At 43.6% G+C, this 25,263-nt stretch overlaps 1 protein-coding gene and 1 long non-coding RNA gene across 6 annotated transcripts in view; one reads left to right on the forward strand and one right to left on the reverse strand.

The window, feature by feature from the left end:
- Senp7 (SUMO specific peptidase 7) overlaps positions 1–25,263 on the reverse strand; it is a 160,413-nt gene that overhangs the window by 134,715 nt on the left and 435 nt on the right. For 2 of the 5 annotated variants that reach the window (XM_006248248.5, XM_017597931.3), the window contains exon 1: positions 6,089–8,968. In XM_006248248.5, the coding sequence (XP_006248310.1) occupies positions 6,089–6,128 (40 nt within the window). In that variant the 5' untranslated portion in view covers positions 6,129–8,968. Of the gene's footprint in view, positions 1–6,088; positions 8,969–25,263 lie in introns of those variants that run through there. The other 3 variants (NM_001105888.2, XM_006248244.5, XM_006248247.5) reach the window with 3 other exon arrangements.
- LOC120095650 (uncharacterized) lies at positions 33–24,778 on the forward strand. Its single transcript, XR_005491301.2, has 3 exons — positions 33–5,776; positions 20,984–21,563; positions 23,414–24,778. It is a non-coding gene; the product is annotated as an uncharacterized LOC120095650 (long non-coding RNA).

Consider the following 25,263-nt stretch of genomic DNA (forward strand, 5'->3'; position numbering starts at 1 on the left):
TCTTCTCTCTCTCTCTCTCTCTCTCTCTCTCTCTCTCTCTCTCTCTCTCTCTCTCTCTCTCTCTCACGTGTGCCACTGCTACATAAACAGAAACACTTTAACTCTTTACTCATCAACATTTTTCAGACTTCCTGTGGGTTCTACTTGTATGAATTCTCTCATTCAATCAGGAAACATTTGCTTAATAGCTATCGTGTGCCACTCATATCAGGTCTAACGAGCTAAGCAATGAGTATGAACAATACTGAACAAATCAGACACAAGCCAAGATTTCTTAGCAATTTTTACCCACAATCTGCGCATGGTGGAGCATGCCTTTAATCCTAGCACTCAGGAGGAAGGGACAGGTGAGTCTCAGTGGTTTCAAGGCCAGCCTGGTGGTCTACATACCAAGTTCCGGGACAGCCAGAGCTAATGGTAAGAACCTGTTCAAAAAAGTAACTGTAACCTACCAAATTATACAACTGATTTCACAATAAAAACTGCATACACATACACATGTATACACATAACACCAAGTCATCTACTTGTGGCATATTACTGCAATTCAGCAAGAAAAGAATCTGTCAATAAATGATGGAGAAGCAATTTTTTGTTTTTATGTTTAAGTACATGTATGTAATGAACATGTAGGGTGTATACAGGCACGAGTGCAAGTTGCATGCATCTCTGAGTATTCAGGGAAAACAGAGGACATCAGGTGTCCTGATTTATCACTGGCTGCCTTATTTGAGATGAGGTCTCTCATTGGACCCTGAAGGCCAGCAACCAATGGGCCATGATCCTTCCGTCTCTGTCCATTACAGTGCTACGGTTATAAAACATACAGCTACACTAGTCTTTCATGGATGGTGTTGTACATTGAACTTAGGTCCACCTACCTCTGCCTCCCAGGTGCTGGGATTAAATGTGTGCCACACACCCAGCTTCACCCAACTTCTGAAATAAAAACCTCTCGTTCTAAATGCTGTTCTTGGCCCTGAGCACTTTCCTTGACTCCACATCCTGTCACGTTACTTTACCCTAAGTTAAACTAAACTAATCTTTCTCTGAGCACTTCCTCCTACTGCTTACTATCACTGGGTTCATATCAACTTTAGTAACCCCGACCACTGCAAACTCACGTTTTAAAACTCCAAAATTATGTCTTTTATTCACCCCAACAGAACCTCTTATTCCTGAGCTCAGAATTGAGAACTCCATTTTTCTAATACCTCGCCTATTTCACAGCAAGCCATGACTGCAATATTAACTTCTCAAACTGTATACTTGTCTTCATCCCCACTTTCCCCATGTCATCAAATCTACTCCATCCCCCTCTTCTAGCACCTCACCCTCTCAACTATAGCTTACCTGATATATCATTAACCATCTTCCTCTCCACTGACCTTTCCTAGTCCCTTGCCAATCAGTCTTCATAGTCTTTTCTAACCCTGTTCCCCTACTCCAACTTGTGTAACATTCCCTCCTCTCACCTTCTCAGCTTATTCCTGTGGCCTACTTCCTCCCATCACTTAGTTCCTTCAGCTTCTTGAAATCTGCCTTCTGTTGCTATCAGACCGCATTCACCACGAAAAGTAACCTCTACTGGCAAATCTCTCACAGGACTTCCTGTGAAATACTACCATCGCCCCCTCTCTTCCTAAACCTACTGTTAGTCCACCTACCTAATAGCTTGCCAGTGTCTATTCTCTCCATTTTCAAATCATCTGACCTTGTTTTGTTTGGGGTTCTTTTGTTGTTTGGGTTTTTTTTGTTTTGTTTTGTTTTGTTTTGTGGTTTTGTTTTTGGGGTTTTTTGCTTTTGTTTTTTTGATACAGGGTTTCTCTCTAATGTAGGCGTAGCTGGCCTAGAGCTTGCTATATAGACCAGGCTGGCTTTGAAGTTACACGGTGGGGCTGGGATTAAAGACATGTTGCCACCATACCTAACCCTTTACACTTTTTTTTTTTAAGATTTTTATTTAATTTATGTATGTGAGTACACTGTTGTTATCTTCAGACACACCAGAAGAGGGCATCATATTCCATTACAGATGGTTGTGAGCCACCATGTGGTTGCTGGGAATTGAACTCAGGACCTCTGAAAGAGCAGCCAGTGCTCTTAACCGCTGAACCATCTCTCCAGTCCCCTTTATACTTTTTATGGACAATTCCACTCACTTCAACTTCCTTAAGTATCGTCTGGGAAAATAATGCAGATTCACCATAGAGAGAAGGAGCTCAGTCCCTTGTCTGGAACAGGTATATACTTAGCAAGGCCAGTATGGCCAGGGACTTGGAGGAGCTGCTGTTTTCCAGACACTGAGAACCCAACTTTTCCCTCCCAAAGCCAGTGGTCTGTGATGCACTTGAGATATCTTGGGATCTCTTTGTGAAAATTTGTTTATCTTCTTGCAGACAGACTGTCCCATTATGTGACAGTTTTCTGCTGACTCTGTGACATTTTCCCCTGCAAGCTGTATATAAAATGCTGTACTTCTTGATAAACTTTCTTGGCATAAGAAACAGCTTGCTCAAGACCTTCCGATCCCTGCTTTCCTATCTTATCCTTCCATCCCCTAAGGGTTACGCCCTTAGGACCTGGTCACTGAAGAACAACTTGCTGGTCCAAGTCACATTATACTTCTAATACTGCAAAACAGGTATCACCTGGACCAACTGATGCATGTTAGAAAAATGTATCATGGGACACTAATCCCTCAAGATGGAACTGCAGAAGAAATCAGGAAGCATTCGGCTACATTTTCATTTGTTTATTGGCGTCTGGGGGAGTCATACATATTGCAGTACTCATGTAGAGGTCAGAGGACAATGCTCAGGAGTGGTCTGTGTCTCTCTGTCTGTCTCTGTCTCTGTCTCTCTCTCAGTACCAAGTGAATTCTTGTGTCAGTTTCAGCAGGAGGCACCTTTGCCCAATGAACCATCTTATCAGTCCTCACAGCCAATTTCTTTCTTTCTGTTTATGTTTTTAATTGAAATAGAATTATATCAGTTTCTCCCTTTCCTCTCCTCCCTTCACCCCCTCTCTGGTACACTCTCTTGAAAGCCACTTTCTTCGTGAGCCACAATACACAAGAGCACACAGAGAATTTAGAAATCCTGAAGGTATTTTTGATCTTTGGTTTTAAACTAGTTATTTTTTAGCCATGTAATTTTTTTCCCAAAGTAGGGATAATTAACACAAAATGGTAATAAAGGACATGAATGCTATAGATGTTGTATTTAGAGACCAGATGCTTAATTCTGACCCTGTTTCTAACACTAGTTTTTTATAACAGATGCTTATGACTCTTAAATCCCAGTTTAATCCATAATCAAAAATAGTAAGTCACTTGAAAGAATTAAAGTTTGTCAGGCCAAGGGTGTAGAAGGTGCAGTCCACTAATGTCATCTTCAGACACTTGCAGACAAGATCTCAGACTGAGCTGAGTCTGTCAGTACATGAACAGGAAGACAGAGTGTTGGACCGCTGGTTTTGACGAGTATATGACTCTCAGGTGATTCCCAACACCAACATGGCAGCTCACAACTCTCAGTCCAGTTCCAAAGGATCTGACATCCTCTCCTGGTCACCACAGGCACCAGGAACACACATGGCACACATGTGGACATGCAGGAAAAATGCTCATAGACACAAAATAAAAAATATAAATCAAAATGAAAATATTTTAAGAAGGGAATGGTGGCACATGCCTTTATTCTGAGAACCCAAGAGGCAAAGGCAGGCAGATCTCTGAGTTTGAGACCAGCCTGTTCTACAAAACAAGTGCAGGACAGTACATTTCTGTTAATATACATATGAAAAATTAAATATACTATTAAGCAAGTTCTTTAGTGTTCACATTATATACTATAGGTATATTGGGGTAAAAAGCTAGAAAACAGTAGATTTCTGAATGGATCTGATAACACATTATTCTGCAGAAAGGCCATTTCTAAAGGAGAGTCATGAGAAAAAATTCTCTAATGACATGATTACTTTTATGAATTTGAGGTCTTAATCTCAAAACTCATTCCAAAAGATCTTTCCTAGAGGTATCGCTAACATAAATACCTGTGTGTTTTCAGATTAGCCATTTTTTATTCTCAGTGTTTTTTTTCTAAAAGTATATACATTGGGCTGGAGAGATGGCTCGGTGGTTAAGAGCACCAACTGCTCTTCCCAAGGTCCTGAGTTCAAATCCCAGCAACCACATGGTGGCTCACAACCATCTGAAATGAGATCTGATGCCCTCTTCTGGTGTGTCTGAAGATAGCGACAATGTAATCATAATATATAATAAATAAATAAAATATTTTAAAAGTATATCCATCAAATAAACTATAATAAGTGACTATAACCAGGCAAAGGGGAAAGATTTTGCCAATGGAAAGAAAAGCCTTGATATATCTTATATCTTGATATAACACACTAACATAGGTAAATGTAGTGAACCAAGATGAAACATGTTTATTAAGAAGAAACTGTGCATCTTAAACTGAGATTATGATTATGCCTAAAGCTCTACATTTAAAAACTCTCAAATGATACTAAATACTGGATTTTTCTAGTATGTCAATTTTGCTTGACCCCAGGGAGCAGGAATAGGAAAACAAAAACTCATCTGTGGAGACATGCATACAAAAACACCTTTATGTCTTGCATAAATATAATTTCAAAGGCAAAGAGCAGCTAGTATCTTAAAAATACTCAAGGGGGAAAAGCTAGGCACGGTGGCAACACAACTATAATCCTAGCACGGGCAAAGTCTGAGGCAGGAGACTCCCAAGCTCCAAAGCAGACTAAATACAAAAATACTAGTAAGATCGATTGCATATGAAGAGATCGTGGGATATCAACTCTGCCAAACCAAGTCCTCAGAGATCTGTGCTCATGGCCAACGATAAGAGCTTTAGACACACTGCCACTGGGCATACCTAAATAGATTAGAAACTGCTGACACTAGTTCTACCAAAATAAACAGTATAATGATAAATTTTAAAGTGAGATGAGCTGAGTTGGTCGGTGGTGGTGCAAGCCTTTAACACCCAATATATGGGAGGCAAAAGCAGGCAGATCTCTGAGTTGGGAGGCCAGCCAGGTCTACAAATAGAGTTTCAGGATAGCCAGGGCTACACAGAGAAACTCTGTCTTGAAAAACCAGAGAGAGGGGAAAGGGGCTGGGCTGGGCTGGCCTGTAACCCCAGCATTCAGAAGAGGGAAGCAGGGGGACTGCGAATATGACCCCATCCTGGGTTACACAGGGAGACCCTTTCTCAAAAAAAGAAAGAAAAAGAAAAAAAGGGAAGGAAAACAAAACCAACTCAACGAATGCATCGATGTTGTTTTATGTACTAGACTGCATGTCTACGCACACGGGAGTTGACTCGAGGACTTAAGAGGTGCACTGAACAGGAGCTGTGTAACAATAACTTGTCGACTGGGCGGAGCTCTATCTCAATTTTACACAAAACTTAAGAGGTTCTTGAATTTCAAGTCTTAAAACAATTTCAAACAAAAATGGGCTGAGAATAAAAACAAAAAAGCCCGGCTTCAAATCCTCTGACTTCCGAATCACTTTTGGAAGATGCTGGAGGCTGGAAAAGAAAAATGCTATTAAACGAGCCAGTCGGACGAGAAGGACAGCTGGAGTATTTATTTACTCGAGGAGCTGAGGGGACGATCAACAAGCCCCGCCTTCCTCGCTTGCAGCCTCTCCGACCTGCCAAAGGAAGGAGGGAAGGCGGCCAGGCAAGGGGTCAAAGGATCCGAGGAAAGTGACATCTTGTGCAGGGTAGGTGGGAGCGAAAGTGAACGCGGGTGGAATTACGAGGAAGGCGTGGCAGGACAGCGGCTAGCCAGCAGAAAAGACCGGTGAACCGAAGACAATTGAGAGTGTCCCGGGAGGAGGGAGCATACCAAAGGGGTGCAGAAGGGGCAGACCGCAGAGGCTTCTCCGACAGCTGCGGGCGCGGCCCCCGAGCTCTCCATTATGCGCGCCCCCGCCGCTCCCTCCCGCCCTCTCCCCCTCCCCACCGCGCCTCCGAGCAGCCGCCAGCCGCGCAGGTAGCACAGTCCGCTCGGCCCTCGTGCAGGCTCTCCTCACCTGACGAAGCTCGCCGACGCCCAGGCCTGGCCCTATCCATCTTCTCCACCGCCAGCTCCTCCAGTCCCACTTCCAGGCGCTGTCACCTCAGGACCCCTCGGGCTGGGGAAGGGAGGGGGAGGGGAAGAGAGAAAGCCAGAAGTGGGATTCGCGCTTGCGCACTAGTAGTCGCCTCCCTCCGACCGGAAGTCCCTTGCCCCTCCCACCTCTGCCGGAGGTCGCGCTTCCTGGGCCTTGTTTTGCCTGCGAGCCACGGCCTAGGCGGTGGGGATTTTTCACCCACAGTGTCGCTAAGGAAAAGTAAAACTTGATTTAGGATTTTAACCCGTTGACTTTAAAATTTAGGTTGACAAAAAAATTAAAAATACCGAGTACCTCCGCTTTTTAACGAAATTGCCCCAAAAGTATAAGAAGTTACTCTGTATTTCTAGCTATTTGTCCTCAAGAAACCTACTCAAACTTAGAAAAAAGAACAGCAAAATATAATTGTTCTTATTGTTGCTTGGTGTAAGAAATCATCAAATATGAGTCTTTTCTATCAAAAATTGTAAAGCGTGTGTTTAGTACTGTTAGGTCTCAGGACGTCCGTAATAGCCAAAACAACAGTCTTGGCCCAGCAGTTAGATTTCAGTTCCCTTCCTAGCAGATGGGACATATGGCTCTTCACTGACAGACACCAGTGGTTGCATATCAAGGTCCTACAGTCCCTATTCACAAATACCCCTACCCCTAGCCTCCTGGCCTTTCACCTTCCCCACCCCTGCACTATGCTAAGCCCAGAGCCCCGCCCCTGGGACAAGGATTTCCCCCTGCTCCTGCCATCTGTTACTGTCTCAGGATCTCCACTATTCTCTCCCACTGTTCTTCCTGTGCCCCCTTTCACACAGGAGCAAAATATTTACACCTTTTTCACACACACACCCCCAACTTGAATGACATTTAGACAAATGTCTTAATCTTTCCACCTAGTTGGAGCCAGAAATGTGATGTATTCCAGGACTTGATTTCCTCTTCTCATTTCCTGTGTGCCAATTCTTTTTAGAATAGTCACTAGAATTAAGACTATGTGGTCTATGGTGGTTTGTATATGCTTGACCCAAGGAATGACACTATTAGGAGATGTGGCCTTTTTGGAGTAGGTGTGTCACTGTGGATGTGGGCTTTAATACCCTCATCCTAGCTGCCTGGAAGCCAGTCTTCTCCTGTTTGCCTTTGTAAGATGATGTAGAACTCTCAGCTCCTCCTACACCATGCCTGACTGGATGCTGCTATGCTCCCCCCTTGATGATAATGAACTGAGTCTCTGAACCTGTAAGCCAGCCCCAATTAAATGTTGTCCTTTATAAGACTTGCCTTGGTCATGGTGTCTACTCACAGCAGTAAAACCCTAAGATATGCTAAGAGCCCCCACCAATGGGAAAGACACAGGTCACCAACTGAATTACATATAAATCAAATTCTTTTTCAATGTGTTTGTTCTTCTGAGCACATCCTCTTCATGAAGTCAAGCTTGCCTTGTCCAGACATTTTGATTAGAATGGTGGTCTCTTTCTTTACTCCCCTAACCTATTTCTCACTTTTGAAACGAGCCTGGATGGCCTAGAACGGATGGAAATGCTCCTGCCCCTGCTTCTGCAGTGCTGGGATTAAAGATGTGTGGCACCAGACCTGGCTGGAAGTTTTAAAAGAAAAAAAATGACCTAATAATGACTGTTAGAATGGCAGCTTGTATGGGGAGAGATCACACAAGGCCAGAACAGCTCCACAAGAGAGGAAAGTTTATTAGGGGAGAAGGGGAAAAGAGGAAAGGGGATGAAGGGACGACAAAAAAAGAAGGAAAGAGAGAGTGAAGGTCGGGGGCTTTGCCTTTTATTTGGACCATGACTTAATCACACCCAACAACCCTGCACACAGTTAAGGATGGGCAGGTGAATGGTAGGAATGTATGACAGTTGCCATAGCAACAGATGCATGGGTTCTTATCACCCATGGGTGACATCACCACTGGATTTGGAGGCTGTAGGCTCCCATGCCAACACTGAGTATTTGTGCTGAATAGTTTTATGTCAACTTGACATGAGTTAGGGTTATCTAAAGGAGGGAACCCCATTTAAGAAAATGCCTCTGCAGGGCTGGGGATTTAGCTCAGTGGTAGAGCGCTTACCTAGGAAGCGCAAGGCCCTGGGTTCGGTCCCCAGCTCCAGAAAAAAAGAACCAAAAAAAAAAAAAAAGAAAGAAAGAAAATGCCTCTGCACAATCTGGCAGAAGGGAATTTTCTCCAGCTGTAGTGATTTGGTGGGGGAGGGTCCAAGCCATTGTGGATGGTGCAGTCTCTGGGCTGGTGGTCCTGGGTTCTATAAGGAAGCAGGCTAAGCAAGTGATGGGAAGCAAGGCAGTAAGCAGAACCTATCCATGTGCTCTGTGTCAGCTCCTGCCTCCAGGTTCCTGCCTTGTTAAGTTCCTGTCCTGACTTCCTTCAATGTTGAACAGTGATATGGAAGTCTAAGTCAAATAAACTGTTCCTACCCCAAGTTGCTTTGTTCATGGTGTTTCATCACAGCAATAATAACCCTGACTTGGCTGGTGGTGGTGCATACCTTTAGTTCCAGCACTTGGGAGACAGAAGCAATCTAATCTCTCTGAGTTTAAGGCCAGCCTAGTCTACAGAATGAGTTCTGGGCTAGCCAGGGATACACAGAGAAAATGTGGGGAGAGAGAGAAAAAGAAGAAAAGAAACCCTAACTAAGACATTATTGTTATTTGGGCAGGTTATTTATTAACCTCGACATTTTAGACGCATGCTCACTCTGTAGCCCAGGTTAGTCACTATGTAGTCCAGGCTATGCTTGCACTTCTGTCAGTGCTGGAATTACACGTATGAGCCGCCAAGCCCAGTTGAATAGTTATTAATTTAGGGTTTGGAGAGAAAAAAGATTAGATGAACACATACTTTATAAAGGAGATGTATTTAAAAATTAAAGTTTACCTTTTATTAATGTCTCTCTTCCCCCCCCCCACCAAAAATAAATAAATAAATAAATAAGCTAAGCATGCTGTCTCGAACCTATAATCCCAGCACTTGGGAGGCAGAGGCAGGAGGATCACAGTGATTTCAAGGCCAGTCTCTGATCTGAGTTCTTTGTGGCAACAGCCTGCTCTATCAGTAGCTTAAATATTAGACTCTTATTTGGCCTATGTATGTGATGATCTGTAACCTTCTCGACTGAATTAGAGCAGAGTGTATTTATGTGTGGGCATATACATGGTCCAGACTTTTTTTTTTCTTTTCTTTTTTTCAGAGCTGGAGACCGAACCCAGGGCCTTGTGCTTGCTAGGCAAGCGCTCTACCACTGAGCTAAATCCCCAACCCCGACTTTATTTATTTTACTCTGATGTGTAGGTGTTGGGATTTAAGCTTGTGCCACCTGGTTTGGCAATCAGTGCCTCAACTTGTTGAGCCACCTGGCTGACCCAAGACATGACATGCTACTCTGCCCTATTACATTGTCTCCTCTCATAAGAGTTAGTCCAATGAGCACACATGGAGGGACCCATGACTCTAGCAACATATGTAGCAGAGGATGGCATTGTCCAGCATCAATAGGAAGAAAAGCCCTTGGTCCTGTGAAGGCTCATTTCCCCAATGAAGGAGAATGCCAGGGTGTTGAGGTTGGAGTGGTTGGGTAGAAGTGGGAGCATCCTCACAGAAGCAGAGGGAGAGGGAAGGGGATATAGGAGAGGGGGAAAGGGGAGAACATTGAAAATGTATATACATATAATATCCAAGAAAATAAAATTAAAAAAAGAAAAAAAGTTAGTCCACCTTCCACCTTAGACCATGCCCCAGTTTATCCGTAACCTTGAGAAGGTCCTGTGCTGGTGAGTTGCTGTGATTCACTAGATGCCTCAGCTGGCTATATTTTGGCACTGCACTGAGGTTGTGCTGGTTGCCCCAACCTCTACTGGGCTCCTTACAGCTATTTAGAGCATGAAAACAATCCAAAGTGCTAAAACGAATAGCTTCAGACAGCCTACAGTCAAGGAAGCTGTGCTGAGTGGTTGCCACAGAGGCATGGATGTGGTTTTATATCAGAAAGATAATAGACAAAGGTGACATATTTGACTATTTGAAGGCCAATCTTTCACATTTGTTTTATTCGACTTCTTATTTGAATGCTTTTGACCATTGGAATTGAGAGTGCAGTCTGAATAAAATAAGAGCCATCTAAGAATAAAGTTAATAGGGAACTGGAGAGAGAGCTCACTGGTTAAAAGCATCTCCTGCCCTACAAGATCTCTGTTTGCTTCCTGACTCCATGTGACAGTTCATAGCTTTGTAGAACTCCATTGCCAGGAGAGCTGACCTCCACTTCAGACCCCTTTGGGCTCCTGAATTCATGTAGTGGACATAAACTCTCATAGACTAACACACATACACATAAATACGATAAATAAATCAATCTAAGTGGGAGTCAATACCATAGGATCTGTCAATCATCTGGGCAGGAGACAACCCCTCAGAAAAGCTGATTCAACTGAAGCCATGATAAAGATGTAGGAGGAGTAACTATTCCCTTAATGAGGCAATGTCGTTACACTAAAGGGACCCCTCCTTCACTGCAGTTGTTTGCAGATCTTCAGAGCTACGCCTTCCCATTTTCCTGAGTTCTAATTCATAAAGCATAATTTTTCCTTCTCCTTTTAGTCCTTTTTTCAGACCCCATCCAAAAGCCCAAATATGCTTCCCTTGGTGTCCTGACTTTTTCAGTTTCTCTGAAGCCTTCCCTGCTACTCAGTCCTTTTCTCCCTCTGCTGCCATCCTCTCTCCCTGACTCTATAACACATGACTTTCCCTGTCTTCCTAACTCCTGGTAGATGCTGGCGTTTCCTGTTTACCTGCCTTGTTCTTTTTCCCTGAACCTCTAATAAAAGTGTTCTTAAACTTTCTTCTGGGGTCCTTTTACTTCTTTTAATGAATTTCGTCTTACACTGGGGGCAGTACACAGGTGCCACAGTGCCAATGTGGAGATCAGAGAACAACCTAGGGAACTGGTACTCACCCTCCACCACCATGGGGTGCCCGGGATCAAACTCAGGTTGTCAAAGTAGCAGCAAGTGCCTTTACTGCTGAGTCATTTGTTTGCCCCTTTAAAAAATTCTTTTGTAGATGAGACCAAACTCAGAAAAGGAAACACCTATCCTCTGTAAAAGCATCTCCATTTCTATTTAAATGGGTCTGTCTTGAAAGACGTCTTGGGTCACGGTGCTGCTATTTTGAACTAGCTTCAGCCCCTTGGTTTTTCTTCTCAGATTTAAAATTTGGTTTCTCTGTAGTATGGGAACATGCCTGGAACCTCAATACTCCTGTTGCGGTAAAAATAAAAAATGGATCGACAGCCTCTGGTACCCTCGAGTTCTCGGTCCACTGCATCCGCAGGAGCTGCCTGCTTCAGCTGTTTCTCTGCCAGCCACTTTCACACACTGTCCCCTTGGCAGGTTGTTACCACACCTGACACACACATCATATTCTGAGGGCTATTCCACACTAGTGGGCATCACACCACACTAGTCCCAGGCATTCTATAGCCTAGCACGACTTGCAGAATTCAGACAGGTTGTCTCTCTGTCCACCAGGAACTTTGCTCATATTCCCTGTAGCCCAGTAAAATCAAAGCTCTAGAAACTTGTAGTTTAACAATTAGATTTATATATTAAGTTCTCAATCTACAATATATCCACAGGATAAATTCACTGCCAATTAATAAAGATAGAAACCGCCCACCTAGACAAGATAAAATTGACCTAGACCATTTGGTTCAGAATCCTCCTCCTCCTCTGTCTCCATCTTCCTTCCCTCTCTCCTCCTCTTCCTTCTACGTCCTTCCTAGCCTTTTCCCCACCTACCCTTCCTTTTTATCCAATGATAGGCTTCACCTTATCCTGGACCTGCCTTGCTGCATGACATAATGACGTCATCCTACCCACTCCAGAGTTGTGGATATGAGGATCAGATGTTCAAGGTCATCTTCGACATTATCCAAATTGGATAATGAACGAAGGAATAAGTCCTCATTAATGATCATCAAACTTTGATAGCATCTATTCAAATATTATCCCCAGCCTCTAAGTGCTAGTATAGGAAGAGCTATCTGGCTGAAGTAGTTTTAGATGCATGCACAACAAGGTAAGCAGGGACCTCAAAGTGAAGTCTTAGGAAGAACACTCACCTCCTTTAGACAGGGTCTCACTGTGTATTAGAGTCTGACCTCGAACTCACGAAGATCCTCCTATCTCTGCTTCCTGAGTGCTGTGATATAAGGCATGCACCAGCATACACAGCTGCTTTGCTATCTTACGCCTCGTGGATAATTGGGCATGCGTGTGATTAAAATCAAGTGCATTATGAGAAATGTGCATTTGTGAAATATTTACATAATCTTTCAGTCAAAATAGAGAACGGGGACCATCAAGATGGCTCAGTGAACAGGGAATGAATGGTGCTGTGGTAACATGTTCACGCTTACATACATACTATACACACAGACAAAATAAATATAATGGACCAAAAAAGAAAATATAGAATAACCCAAACTATGCTCTAGTAACCAAACTCTCCTCTTCAACATCATTAAAAGAGGCCACCAAGCCTGACAACCAGAGCTCCATACCCAGAGCCCAAACAGTACAAGAGAGAACTGATTTCTGAGAGCTTTCTCTGACTTTCAATGTGTGTGTGTGTGTGTGTGTGTGTGTGTGTGTGTGTGTTCTTTCTGCTTCTATATGCTTGAGGATATGCATAACACACACACACTCCAATCAATGTAAAAGATATATATTTTAATCCAGACCCTTGAGTATCTTCCTTCATATGGCCCACTTTCTTGCAACATATTCTCAACCATTTTATACCTTTTAAGTATTCTTGCTATTTTGAAAACTGTCTAAGCACCATTTCAATCCTGTGAATAAGGGGCCAGGAACCTAGAAACACCAGGTCCAGACCCTAACCAATAATGTGCACATGTCTGTAAGTCCAGCACTTGGAAAGTGAGGGCAGGAAGATGAGAAGCATAAGGTGGTCCTCATCCACATAACAAGTTTGAGGCTAGACCTCAAACTTGAGAACCTCAAACAAACGCTTCCCCCAAAGAATGCCTTAAGCCCCTCTCCCAAGCAGCTATTAGAGCTAGGCTCTTAGAGGTTGTGGTGTATGTTACTTATGCTTCCACTAGGTGGTGCGATTTAGATACAGACTCCTCGTTGTAATCAGTCCTGGATTGGTTGGCAGAGAGAGAGAGAGAGAGAGAGAGAGAGAGAGAGAGAGAGAGAGAGAGAGAGAGAGAGAGAGAGAGAGACACCAGCGGAGGCTCTGGAGAAGATAACACAACCTACTGAGCTGACTAAGCTGTGCAGTGAGCTTCAGGTTTCCAGTTTTCATGAGTTATCTAGGCTGGGCTGTGGTGATGCAGCTGTCTTTGAATTGTCTCTTCTCACCAATATTCCTTTATGTAACACCAACAGAGCTCACTGGTTCACCAAGTCAGGCTTTGCCAGTATCTGAACTTTTGTCTGTCTGTGATCCCTATCTGGCATGGATGTATGTTTGTTCATGTCTCACAGACATAGTGTCACATAACAGAGACAAATGGTGTCTGGACATGCATTCCAGAAATGCACTTGATTGAATTGACGCAGGAAGAACCCATCCTTAATGGGTGTGGGGCATCATTCCCTGAACTTGGTCTGAATAAAAAGAAGGCTCAGGCCTATAAGATGGTAACCAGGAAAGGGTACCTGTCACCAAGACTGATGTCCTGAGTTCAATACCTGGGACCCAGATGGTAAAAGCTGAGAACCACCTCCCACGGGTAATAGTCCTTGACCTCCATACTCACACTGTGGTATGCATGTGCCCACATACACACGCATGCACACAAAGTGAACACACTAAAATTAACAAAAAAATTAATGGGCCTGGAGAAATGACTCAGCTGTTTTAACACAGACACACACACACACACACACACACACACACACGGAGAGATACAAAGGCAGAGACATACACACATGCACAAATGCACCTAAAAAAAATAAATCTTTTAATTGAAAAAGAAGAAAACAGCCTTCGCATTCATCTCCCTCTGCGTCCCGACTGCCTATCCAGAGTGATCAGTCAGCTTTCTGCTGCCATCCCCTCTCCGTGACAACACTCTGCACCTCCCTGTAACTCTGCACCAGAGGAAACCCCTCCTTCCCTCGAATTGTTTGCATTAGGGTATTTCATCACAGCAATAAAACTGGCAACAGCTAATACTTGGAGGTTGACAAAATTGATTATTTAGATTCTAGCAGCTGTCACAATGTATTTAACATTTTCTAAGAACAATGCATAATCTGAGCAGGAGAGAGAGCACAATTGGCAAAGGTGCTTGTTGTAATCCTGATGACCTAAGTTCAATCCCAGGGACCACATGCTGAGGAAAGAGATAAGTCCCAAAAGTTGCTTTCTGATCTCTACAAATGCAGCATGGCATGTGTGTAGCCATGTGCACAAGCACATATACATTCACATACGTACATAGATAAATAAGTAAATGTAAAAGCATCATTCATAAATCTTTGAGAAATATTAATTTAAATTATCAAAGAAGCCCTTTTTTTCCAAAAGCTTTCTGTGCAACTTTCTCTTACCTATATAAAGAAATTTAAATGTATTCTACACTTTACTACACCTTTGCAAAAGATTATAAAATTCTAATAATGCTTGAGTACCCATGATACAGCTGCCACTATTTCAAGAAATAGAACATTCAGTGACCGAAACAAAGTTTCTATCTCTGTCGCACTGGACATTCTAATGGAAGAAAGTGTATAAGACGTGTCTGTGTCTACTGGTAATTAGTGCTAAAACAAGAACGACTGCTGGGTTGGTGGCACATGCCTTTAATCCCAGCACTCAGGAGGAGAGGCAGACAATTTCCGTGAGTCTGAGGCCAGCCTTGACTACATAGTAAGCTCCAAGGCTACTAGGGCTATGTAGAGAGACCGTGTCGCAACCCACCCCCCCCCCAAAAAAAATAAGAAAGGAAAGAAGAGAGACACAAAGGGCTGCCTACTCCTGTAGAATGCTCAGAGAAAATCACTCTGATCAAACAATAGTAGTCAGAAACTTGAAGGAAATGAAGCTCTGTGAATCTGAGGTAAAACTGTTGTAGTGGGGACAGTGAGGAGAAATGACTGCTTCACAGGCAAAGAAGTCAGATGTGGCTAGAGAGAGGCAAGCAGGTGATGGAGATGGCACCCAACAGAGAGCTAAGCATCAGATCAGGAGTGGGCCAGTGGGGCCTGGTAGACTTGGATTAGGACTTAGTGCTTATGGCAAAGACAGACTCTGAGTGTGAGGTGAGAACTTGAGGGAGCTAGGCCAGGATCCTATGAACCTTATGTGGGACAGGATATCCTGAGGAGGCTGGAGCTGGGTATTTATTTGCCTTCTCCCATACCAAGCTCTGATAAAATCCCAGCATGTCAGGCTTGCACTAAATAGTTTCTTTTGAGGGCAGGTCTTCCTAAGACCAAAACGTGGAAGGTATTTCACATTACTTTACTCCCACACCCTGACAGAAACATCAAAAGTAACAGAGAAGCTAGTGCACTCCAGGTGCAGGAGGTGCGCCTCTCTGCAGTCCCAGCCTGCCCACACTGGCCATCCAGGACTTTGTCAGTTGCTGTACAAGTTGTTTTTTGTTTTTCCAGCCACTGATTCCACTTCCTCTATAAGCTTCAAATTTCTATTCCAGTAAGTACACTGTGTTTTTATAAGGCAAAGACTTGCTCTGTATGTAGCTTCAGTTATCCTGAAAGCTGAGGTTATAGGCCTGCCTCAGTCTCCTGTGTGCTGGACTGGACTGGACCACCATGCCGACCTTTTTTTTTTTTTTAAGATATATTTCTTTACTTACATTTCAAATGTTATTCCCTTTCCCGGTTTCCTATCCATAAACCCCCATCCCCCTCCCTCTCCCCTCCCCCTCTCCCATTGCGGGTATTCCTACCATCCATCCCCCTTACTGCCCCCCCATATCCCCCTGCATTGGGGGTCCAACCTTGGCAGGACCAAGAGCTTCCCCTTCCATTGGTGCTATGTATGCAGTAGGAGCCCTGGGTCAGTCCATGTATAGTCTCTCAGCAGTGGTTTAGTCCCTGGAAGCTCTGGTTAGTTGACATTGTTGTTCTTATGGGGTTGTAAGCCCCTTCAACTCTTTCAATTCTTCCTCTAATTCCCCTCAAGGGTGTCCTATTCTCAGTTCGGTGGTTTGCTGCTAGCATTAACCTCTGTATTGGACATGATCTGGATGTGTCTCTCAGAAGAGATCTATATCTATATCCGCATGCATTTTTTAGCTTCATCAATCTTATCTAGTTTTGGTGATTGTATATATATATATGGGCCACATGTGGGGCAGTCTCTGAATGGCCATTCCTTCAGTCACTGCTCTAAACTTTGCTTCCATATCCCCTCCTATGGATTTTTCTTTCCCTTTTAAGAAGGAGTGGGAGTATCCGCATTTTGGTCATCCTTCTTCTTGAGCTTCCTGTGGTCTGTGGATTGCATCTTGGTTAGTTTTGGCATCTTTTGGGCTAATATCCATTTATCTATTTTTTTTAATTTTTTCCATCTTTATTAACTTGAGTATTTCTTTTTTTTTTTTTTTTTTTGGTTCTTTTTTTTCGGAGCTGGGGACCGAACCCAGGGCCTTGCGCTTACTAGGCAAGCGCCCTACCACTGAGCTAAATCCCCAACCCCTGAGTATTTCTTATTTACATTTCTTTTTTTTTTATTAACTTGAGTATTTCTTATATACATTTCGAGTGTTATTCCCTTTCCCGGTTTCCGGGCAAACATCCCCCTCCCCCTCCCATTCCTTATGGGTGTTCCCCTCCTCATCCTCCCCCCATTGCCACCCTCCCCCCAACAATCTAGTTCACTGGGGGTTCAGTCTTAGCAGGACCCAGGGCTTCCCCTTCCACTGGTGCTCTTACTAGGATATTCATTGCTACCTATGAGGTCAGAGTCCAGGGTCAGTCCATGTATAGTCTTTAGGTAGTGGCTTAGTCCCTGGAAGCTCTGGTTGCTTGGCATTGTTGTACATATGGGGTCTCGAGCCCCTTCAAGCTCTTCCAGTTCTTTCTCTGATTCCTTCAACGGGGGTCCTATTCTCAGTTCAGTGGTTTGCTGCTGGCATTCGCCTCTGTATTTGCTGTATTCTGGCTGTGTCTCTCAGGAGCAATCTACATCCAGCTCCTGTAGGTCTGCACTTCTTTGCTTCATCCATCTTGTCTAATTGGGTGGCTGTATATGTATGGGCCACATGTGGGGCAGGCTCTGAATGGGTGTTCCTTCAGTCTCTGTTTTAATCTTTGCCTCTCCCTTCCCTGCCAAGGGTATTCTTTTTCCTCATTTAAAGAAGGAGTGAAGCATTCACCTTTTGATCATCCGTCTTGAGTTTCGTTTGTTCTAGGGACCTAGGGTAATTCAAGCATTTGGGCTAATAGCCACTTATCAATGAGTGCATACCATGTGTGTTTTTCTGTGATTGGGTTAACTCACTCAGGATGATATTTTCCAGTTCCAACCATTTGCCTACGAATTTCATAAAGTCATTGTTTTTGATAGCTGAGTAATATTCCATTGTGTAGATGTACCACATTTTCTGTATCCATTCCTCTGTTGAAGGGCATCTGGGTTCTTTCCAGCTTCTGGCTATTATAAATAAGGCTGCTATGAACATAGTGGAGCACGTGTCTTTTTTATATGTTGGGGCATCTTTTGGGTATATGCCCAAGAGAGGTATAGCTGGATCCTCAGGCAGTTCAATGTCCAATTTTCTGAGGAACCTTCAGACTGATTTCCAGAATGGTTGTACCAGTCTGCAATCCCACCAACAATGGAGGAGTGTTCCTCTTTCTCTGCATCCTCGCCAGCCTCTGCTGTCACCTGAATTTTTGATCTTAGCCATTCTCACTGGTGTGAGGTGAAATCTCAGGGTTGTTTTGATTTGCATTTCCCTTATGACTAAAGATGTTGAACATTTCTTTAGGTGTTTCTCAGCCATTCGGCATTCCTTAGCTGTGATTCTTTGTGAATCCATTTTTTAATAGGGTTATTTGTCTCCCTGCGGTCTAACTTCTTGAGTTCTTTGTATATTTTGGAATATCCATTTATCAATGAGTGCATACCATGTGTGTTTTTCTGTGATTGGGTTACCTCACTCAGGATGAGATTTTACAGTTCATTCCATTTGCCTATGAATTTCATAAAGTCAATGTTTTTGATAGCTGAGTAGTATTCCATTGTGTAGATGTACCACATTTTCTGTATCCATTCCTCTGTTGAAGGGCATCTGGGTTCTTTCCAGCTTCTGGCTATTATAAATAAGGCTGCTATGAACATAGTGGAGCACGTGTCTTTGTTATATGTTAGAGGATCTTTTGGGTATATGCCCAGGAGAGGTATAGCTGGGTCCTCAGGTAGTGGAATGTCCAATTTTCTGAGGAATCTCCAGACTGATTTCCAGAATGGTTGTACCAGTTTACAATCCCACCAACAGTGGAGGAGTGTTCCTCTTTCTCCACATCCTCGCCAGCCTCTGCTGTCACCTGAGTTTTTATCTTAGCCATTCTGACTGGTGTGAGGTGGAATCTCAGGGTTGTTTTGATTTGCATTTCCCTGATGACTTGAGGATGCACCATGCCTCTTGAGCTGTGGGTTTTGTTTTTTTTTTTTTTTTAATTAACCTCCCAGGCTCTAAGTTTTCCGTCTTAAGCAATGGTTGTCTCACTTCTAATCAGTCTAAGAAGAAAGGACTTTCAGTTTGGTGGATTGTGTAGTCGGTTTAGAAGTCTTACTGTGTAGCCTGCTAATCCTGGAACTTGTTATGTAGACTAGGCTGGCCTTGACCTTGCAGTAGTCCACTTGCTTCTGTCTCCTGAGTGCTGGGGTTACAGACATTCACCACTATTCTCAGCTCATTTTCAGTTTTTTCATAGTTTTTACTTATTAAATAAAACCAAATAACAATTTGCAAACATTTTTACATATCATACCAGAAAAAGAAAGCCAACAAACATTGCCTTTGAGAACTTTGAGTAGGGTTGGGATATGAGAATTTAAAAGTTCTGAGGGGATCTCTTTGAACATAACATGAAAGGGGGAGGATGCACTCAGAGACTGGAAGTGAGACCATTGGATAATGAGGATGAGAGTGGATGACTTGAACTGAAGGGAAGGGGTATAGGCAATTAGATCAGAGGTTCCAAGTGATAGAACTATGGACTTATTAGCTGATACAGGGTCGAAAAGATAGACATTTATAGCGCAAACAAATGAGGGGAACAACCACTTGCTGTAGTAAAGGAAAGCTAGAATAGATTAAAAGAGATGATTTATGTAAGTCTGAAATGAATGTTTAAAATATAGTAGCCAGATCAAGTAAGCAGTTAGACAATTTGTCAATTAAACAGAATAAAGTTACAAATTGGAGTATATTAGCCAAATGAAATGTACTCTACAAAATCATGAAGAACTGCCAAGCAGCTAGAGAGGTGGCTTGGTGATTACGAGTTCTTGCTACGCAACTAAAAAGACATGAGTTTAGACCCCAGAGCCCGCAAAGCAAGCTGGGCATGGTCTCACACACACCTGCAAGCTTACCCCTTTGTGGAAAGGTACTCAGAAACAAGATGATCAGGGAGACTGTTTAATGCCAGCCTATGTGAAAGATACAAGCTCCAGATTCAAGGACAGACAGACCCTGCCTCAACTAAAAGTGGGGGGGAGTGATAAAGGGGGACATCTAATGCTGTCTTCTACCCTTTGAGAGCATTAACACAGGCACCTACAATTGCACACACACATGCATACATCCCATGAATGTGAACATAAACCTGTGGCTCTCCCTGCTCCTTGCAGTGTCCTTGGCCACAAGCCCATGAAGGCCGAGAGAAGAGAAACAGCAATAGAGGTTCAGAAGGCCATGAGTACAGCAGAAAAACTTCTGGAGAGACAGCTGCACTGAGACAGCTCTACTTTATTGTTTCAGGGGTAGGGTACATGAAGGCTCTTAGGAGGATGGGTGGAATTGGTCATAACACAACACCTAATTACTATATAGGTGGGAGGCTAGAGCCAGACTTGTGCTGAGTAATGGCACAGGGTCATTCTTCAGATAAGGTTTTGCATTTGTACTCAGAGACAGTCTCCAAGTAAGGTTAGGCAGAGAAAGTGAAGCCCCTCTGAGAAAGGGAGTCCTCCATGTTGCGCCAAGTGAAGAGATATTGGGACATGGTGGACTTTGACCTCAGTAGCAGGGCTCTTCAACATAATCCAGTACACATGTACACACACACACACACACACACACACACACACACACACACACACACACACTTAAGAAAAAAGAATTGTCTAAACCAGGCCTGGTGCTAGGGGAATATAATCTTTGATACATGGAAAGGTAGAGGAAAGAGAATGGCAAGTTTTAGCCCAGCCAGTCTGAACTAAATAGACACTGCCATCTAAAAAAATGTCTCCCTTCTTATTCTACAAGACAATGTCTATTGGTCCTCCTACTCAGCCCACCTCCACTCACCTTTTGTCTATCTGTGCTAGTTTTGTTTTCCAGCCCACTGATATTCATTCTTCCTCCTAATAATTGTCTCTTCACTAACTGGGTACACACCAAAAAAAAAAAAAAAAACTGCAAGAGAATAAATGGATACTGTACCACGGTCATTACCAGGAAATATTTTCTTTGTGTTCTCTAGAAAAACAAAATAACTCACTACTTAACAAGTTTCTTTGCTTTACATGTCCTGTATCCTTTCTATTTTTAGCACAGAACTGCATAGCACCCGAATAAACAAGAGTTGAGACTTGAAAGAGCACTGCGTTTTTGTGCCAACCAGCTGTGATGATTAATCTGTCAACTTGAATGGATTTAGAATCACCATGGAAACACACTTCTGAATGCATCTCTGAAAGTGCTTTGAGAAAGCCTTAACTGAAAAGGCTCAGCCTTAACCCAAATGTGGGTACTACATTTCTAGGCTGGGGCCAGACTGAATAGAGGGAGACAATGAACTGAACACTGGAATTCATCTCTCTTCACTTTGTGACTGAGGCAATGTGACCAGCTAGTCCATTCCCCTGTCACTTCCCCACCATGATGGTCTATACCTGTGGTTTGAATGCTTGGCCACAGGGAGGGGCACTATTAGGAGATGAGGCCTTGTTGGCAGAAGTATGTCACCGTGGAGGCAGGCTTTGAGATCTTAAATGCTCAAGCTATGCCCAGTCTGGTTCTGCTGCCTGCAGATCAAGATATAGAAATCTCAGCACCTTCTCCAGCAGCACATCTGCCTGAAGCCTGCCATGCTTCCTGAAACGACACTAACGGACTGAGCCTCTGAAACTGTAAGCCAGCACCACCTAAATGTTGTCCTTCATAAGAGTTGCTGGGGTTGGGGATTTAGCTCAGTGGTAAAGCGCTTGCTTAGCAAGCGCAAGGCCCTGGGTTTGGTCTCAAGCTCCGGAAAAAAAAAAAAAAAAAAAGAGTTGCTGTGGTCGTGGTGTCTGCTCACAGCAATAGAACCCTAACTAAGACAGTTCCTGCCATCTGTGATCTGAATTAGCCCTTCCTTAAGTGGCCTTTGTTACCTACTTTGTCACAGCACAACAAGAAAAGTAATACACAATATTTTTAAAATAGAATTAAAGACCCTGTGTCATTAATATATTCAATAAATTATTTATAGTTCCTAAAAGTCTGAATCTGGAATGTCCCCCACCCCCACCCTCACCCCCACAGGACCATGCTTCACAGTCTTTTTTTCCCTTAGCTTGGCACTGCTGGGGGTGAACTTCCGAGAAAGGACCTGATGGGTGGTTTTTAGACCATTGAGATGGCCATTAAAGGGAACTGCGGGACTGAAGCCTCTTTTTTCTCTTTTACTTTCTGGTCATGAACTGAGTTGTTTGTGGGGTGGGGATCTGGCTTGGTTGGTGAAGAACTTGCCTCTCAAGTGTGAGTATGTGAGTTTGACCTCCAGCACCTATGTGAACAAAGCCAAGAGTGCCAGCACACACTTCTGAGCCCAGTACTGGGAAAGTAGAGATGGGAGTTGTGAGGCTTACTGGCCAGCCAGCCTGGTGTGGTGAGTTGTAGGCCCAATAAGAGATCTCATCTCAGAAATAAAAAAGCAGGCAATATTCCTGAAGAGCAGCACCCAAGGCTGTCTTCCTGCCTCCACATGCATGTGCAAATGGTGCACACATCCATGCAACCAAAGTAGAGTGAAATAAATGTGACTGACTCATGCACACAAAAAATAGATTCGAAAACACTGCATTCTACCCACCAAGCCATCCGTATGGCACCTCTACCAGAGACCTTAAAGCACTGGAACTGCGTAATCATGGACCAGAATATCACACCTCTGAGCCAAAACAACCCTTTAATCGCTGCATAGCAACCGTAGTACTTATTACAGTAAAAGGTATCTGACACGATACCTTTTGCTCTGTTTTTGTCTTTGGAGCAACCCACTCAGGTGCCCAAAACCCCATCTTCCCCCCCCCTAATTTCTTCTGTCAAAAATTCAGACTTTAGGGCTGCAGAGATGGCTTAGTGGTTAAGAGCATTAACTGCGCTTCCGGAGCACTCAAGCTCAATTTTGCACACTAAGTTTATGATATGACTCCTAGTACCAGACAATTATGTCAAAGGCCACAGTAGCTTTCTAATTAGAAACTTGCACACTTACTCACCCCGTGCGCCCCCAATTGCTGCTTACTATAAAGACTTGCTCCATAGACATTCAGGGATTCCCCCCAACACCAAAATTGTCCTGTGTGATGGTGGTGCGCTGGGTGGGGGGTGCGAGCTGGCTCGAATAGAATAAAGACCCTGCTGTGAGTTATATTGGATCAGCTCCTGTCTGTTTTTGGGGGGATCACAAACGCTTTCCCCACACAACAGTAACAACAGTAACCCTAACTAAGAGATTAACTAAATGTCTGCTGGGGGATAACAGCAACAAAAGGAAACAGCAATCCCCATTTATTCTGAGCTTTCTATAGTCAAGGAGTGAGCCCCCATCACTGTTTTGGAAGAAATCCAAAGGCAGAAGAGCAGAAACCCCTTACAGTGTGAACAGAGGTTTCTGGCGTGTCTTCTGGGGGAACTTCCTAGATGTGGAATGTCCTAAGGGATTGGGCAGGAGGGTATAGTTGTCCTTTTCTGATTGGTCTCAAATTATCAACAGGGAAAAGAAGTAAAAGTGGGCTGGTGACATTGCTCAGTGACTGGAGCCCATTAGTGCATATCTACAATGGTAGTGCTCCTACTGGAAAATGGATGGTAAAGACAAGTGGATCTCCAGGGGCTGGCGGGCCTTCTAACCTAGTATGTGTACCAGCAAGCAACAAAGACACCCCACCTCAACCAATGCAGAAGGTAAGCATCAGCCCTGAGGTTGTCCTCTGATCTCCACACGTGTGTGTGTGCCCACTTGTATGCACATACTTACACACATCACATGTACACAGAGGTGGTGTTTCAAAACCCGTGAAACCATCAGTTGTTCATCTGTCCTGGCCATTTGGCACGGGTTAGGACTGAAAGTATTAGCTTGCTTCCTGGGCTGTCACAGGAGAAAGAAATATGGCTTCTTCAGCATGCCAGGATATTTTTCTGGATGTTATAAAAGTTGATAATCTGGGCAGGCTGTAAAAGGTTTTCCTCCATATTTGTATTCCTCCAACTCTCAACTTCTGGGATTAAAGGCACGAGCTCTGAATTACCCCAAGATAAAATCCACAGACCACATGAAGCTCAAGAAGAAGGACGACCAAAGTGTGGATGCTTCACTCCTTAAAAGGGGGAACAAAATATTCATAGAAGGAGATATGGAGGCAAAGTTTGGAGCAGAGACTGAAGGAACGGCTATTCAGAGCCTGCCCCACCTGGGGATCCAGTCCTTATATAGACAGCCATCAAAACTAGATAAGATTGATGAAGCTAAGAAGTGCATGCTGACAGGAGCCTGATACAGCTGTCTCCTGAGAGGCACAGCCAGAGCGTGACAAATACAGAGGCAAATGCTAGCAACAAACCATTGAAACATTGGATCCCTGTTGGAGGAATTAGAGAAAGGATTGAAAGAACTGAAGGGGCTTGCAACCCCATAAGAACAATAATGTCGGGGTGGGGATTTAGCTCAGTGGTAGAGCGCTTACCTAGGAAGCACAAGGCCCTGGGTTCGGTCCCCAGCTCCGAAAAAAAAAAAAAAAAACAAAAAAAAAAAAACCAAAAAAAAAAAAAAAAAGAACAATAATGTCAACCAACCAGAGCTCCCAGGGACTAAACCACTATCCAAAGAGTACACATGGACAGACCCATGGCTCCGGATGCATATGTAGAAGAGGATGGCCTTACTGGGTACCAAAGGAAGGAGAAGTCCTTGGTCCTGCCAAGGCTAGACCCCCCCAGTGTAGGGGGATATGTGAGGGGGGTGGAGTTGGTTGGGAAGAGGAACACCCTTATAGAAGAAGGGGTGGGGGATGAGATAGGAGCCTTATGTCCGGGAAACAGGAAAAGAATAATATTTGAAATGTAAATAAAAAAAGACACACACTCTTGATTGTCCTTTCAAATATTTGGTCTGTCACTACTATACATTATTCACAATTACTTTGAATTAAAGTCTTTACCTCAGGGCAGAAAGACAGTGCCATTATGAAGCCCTTAATTTGGTATGATGTACTGCAAAAGAAGTCGACAAGCTGAAAGCACTGGCTTTTCCTTAGCCCTGGAGAATTGATTTTTACTTTCAACGCTTTCTGATATCTCAAATGTTACCGATATATATATATATATCATGGTCTTACTACGTAGCCTCAGCTGGCTTGGAACTGCCTAGTAGACTATGCTGGCCTCAAACTCATGGAGATCCATTTGTCTCTGAGGACCAATACCTGAGGGTTGTCTTCTGTTCTCCACATGAGTGACATAGTATGTGTACAGTGTAGCAGGTACTAGCGATAAATTAATCAGATTTAGAATTAAATTTTATTTACTTTTTACTCTATTGGATTTTCGAGACAGGGTTTCTCT

This window comes from Rattus norvegicus, chromosome 11, assembly GCF_036323735.1.
Source record: "Rattus norvegicus strain BN/NHsdMcwi chromosome 11, GRCr8, whole genome shotgun sequence".
NCBI lineage: Eukaryota > Metazoa > Chordata > Mammalia > Rodentia > Muridae > Rattus > Rattus norvegicus.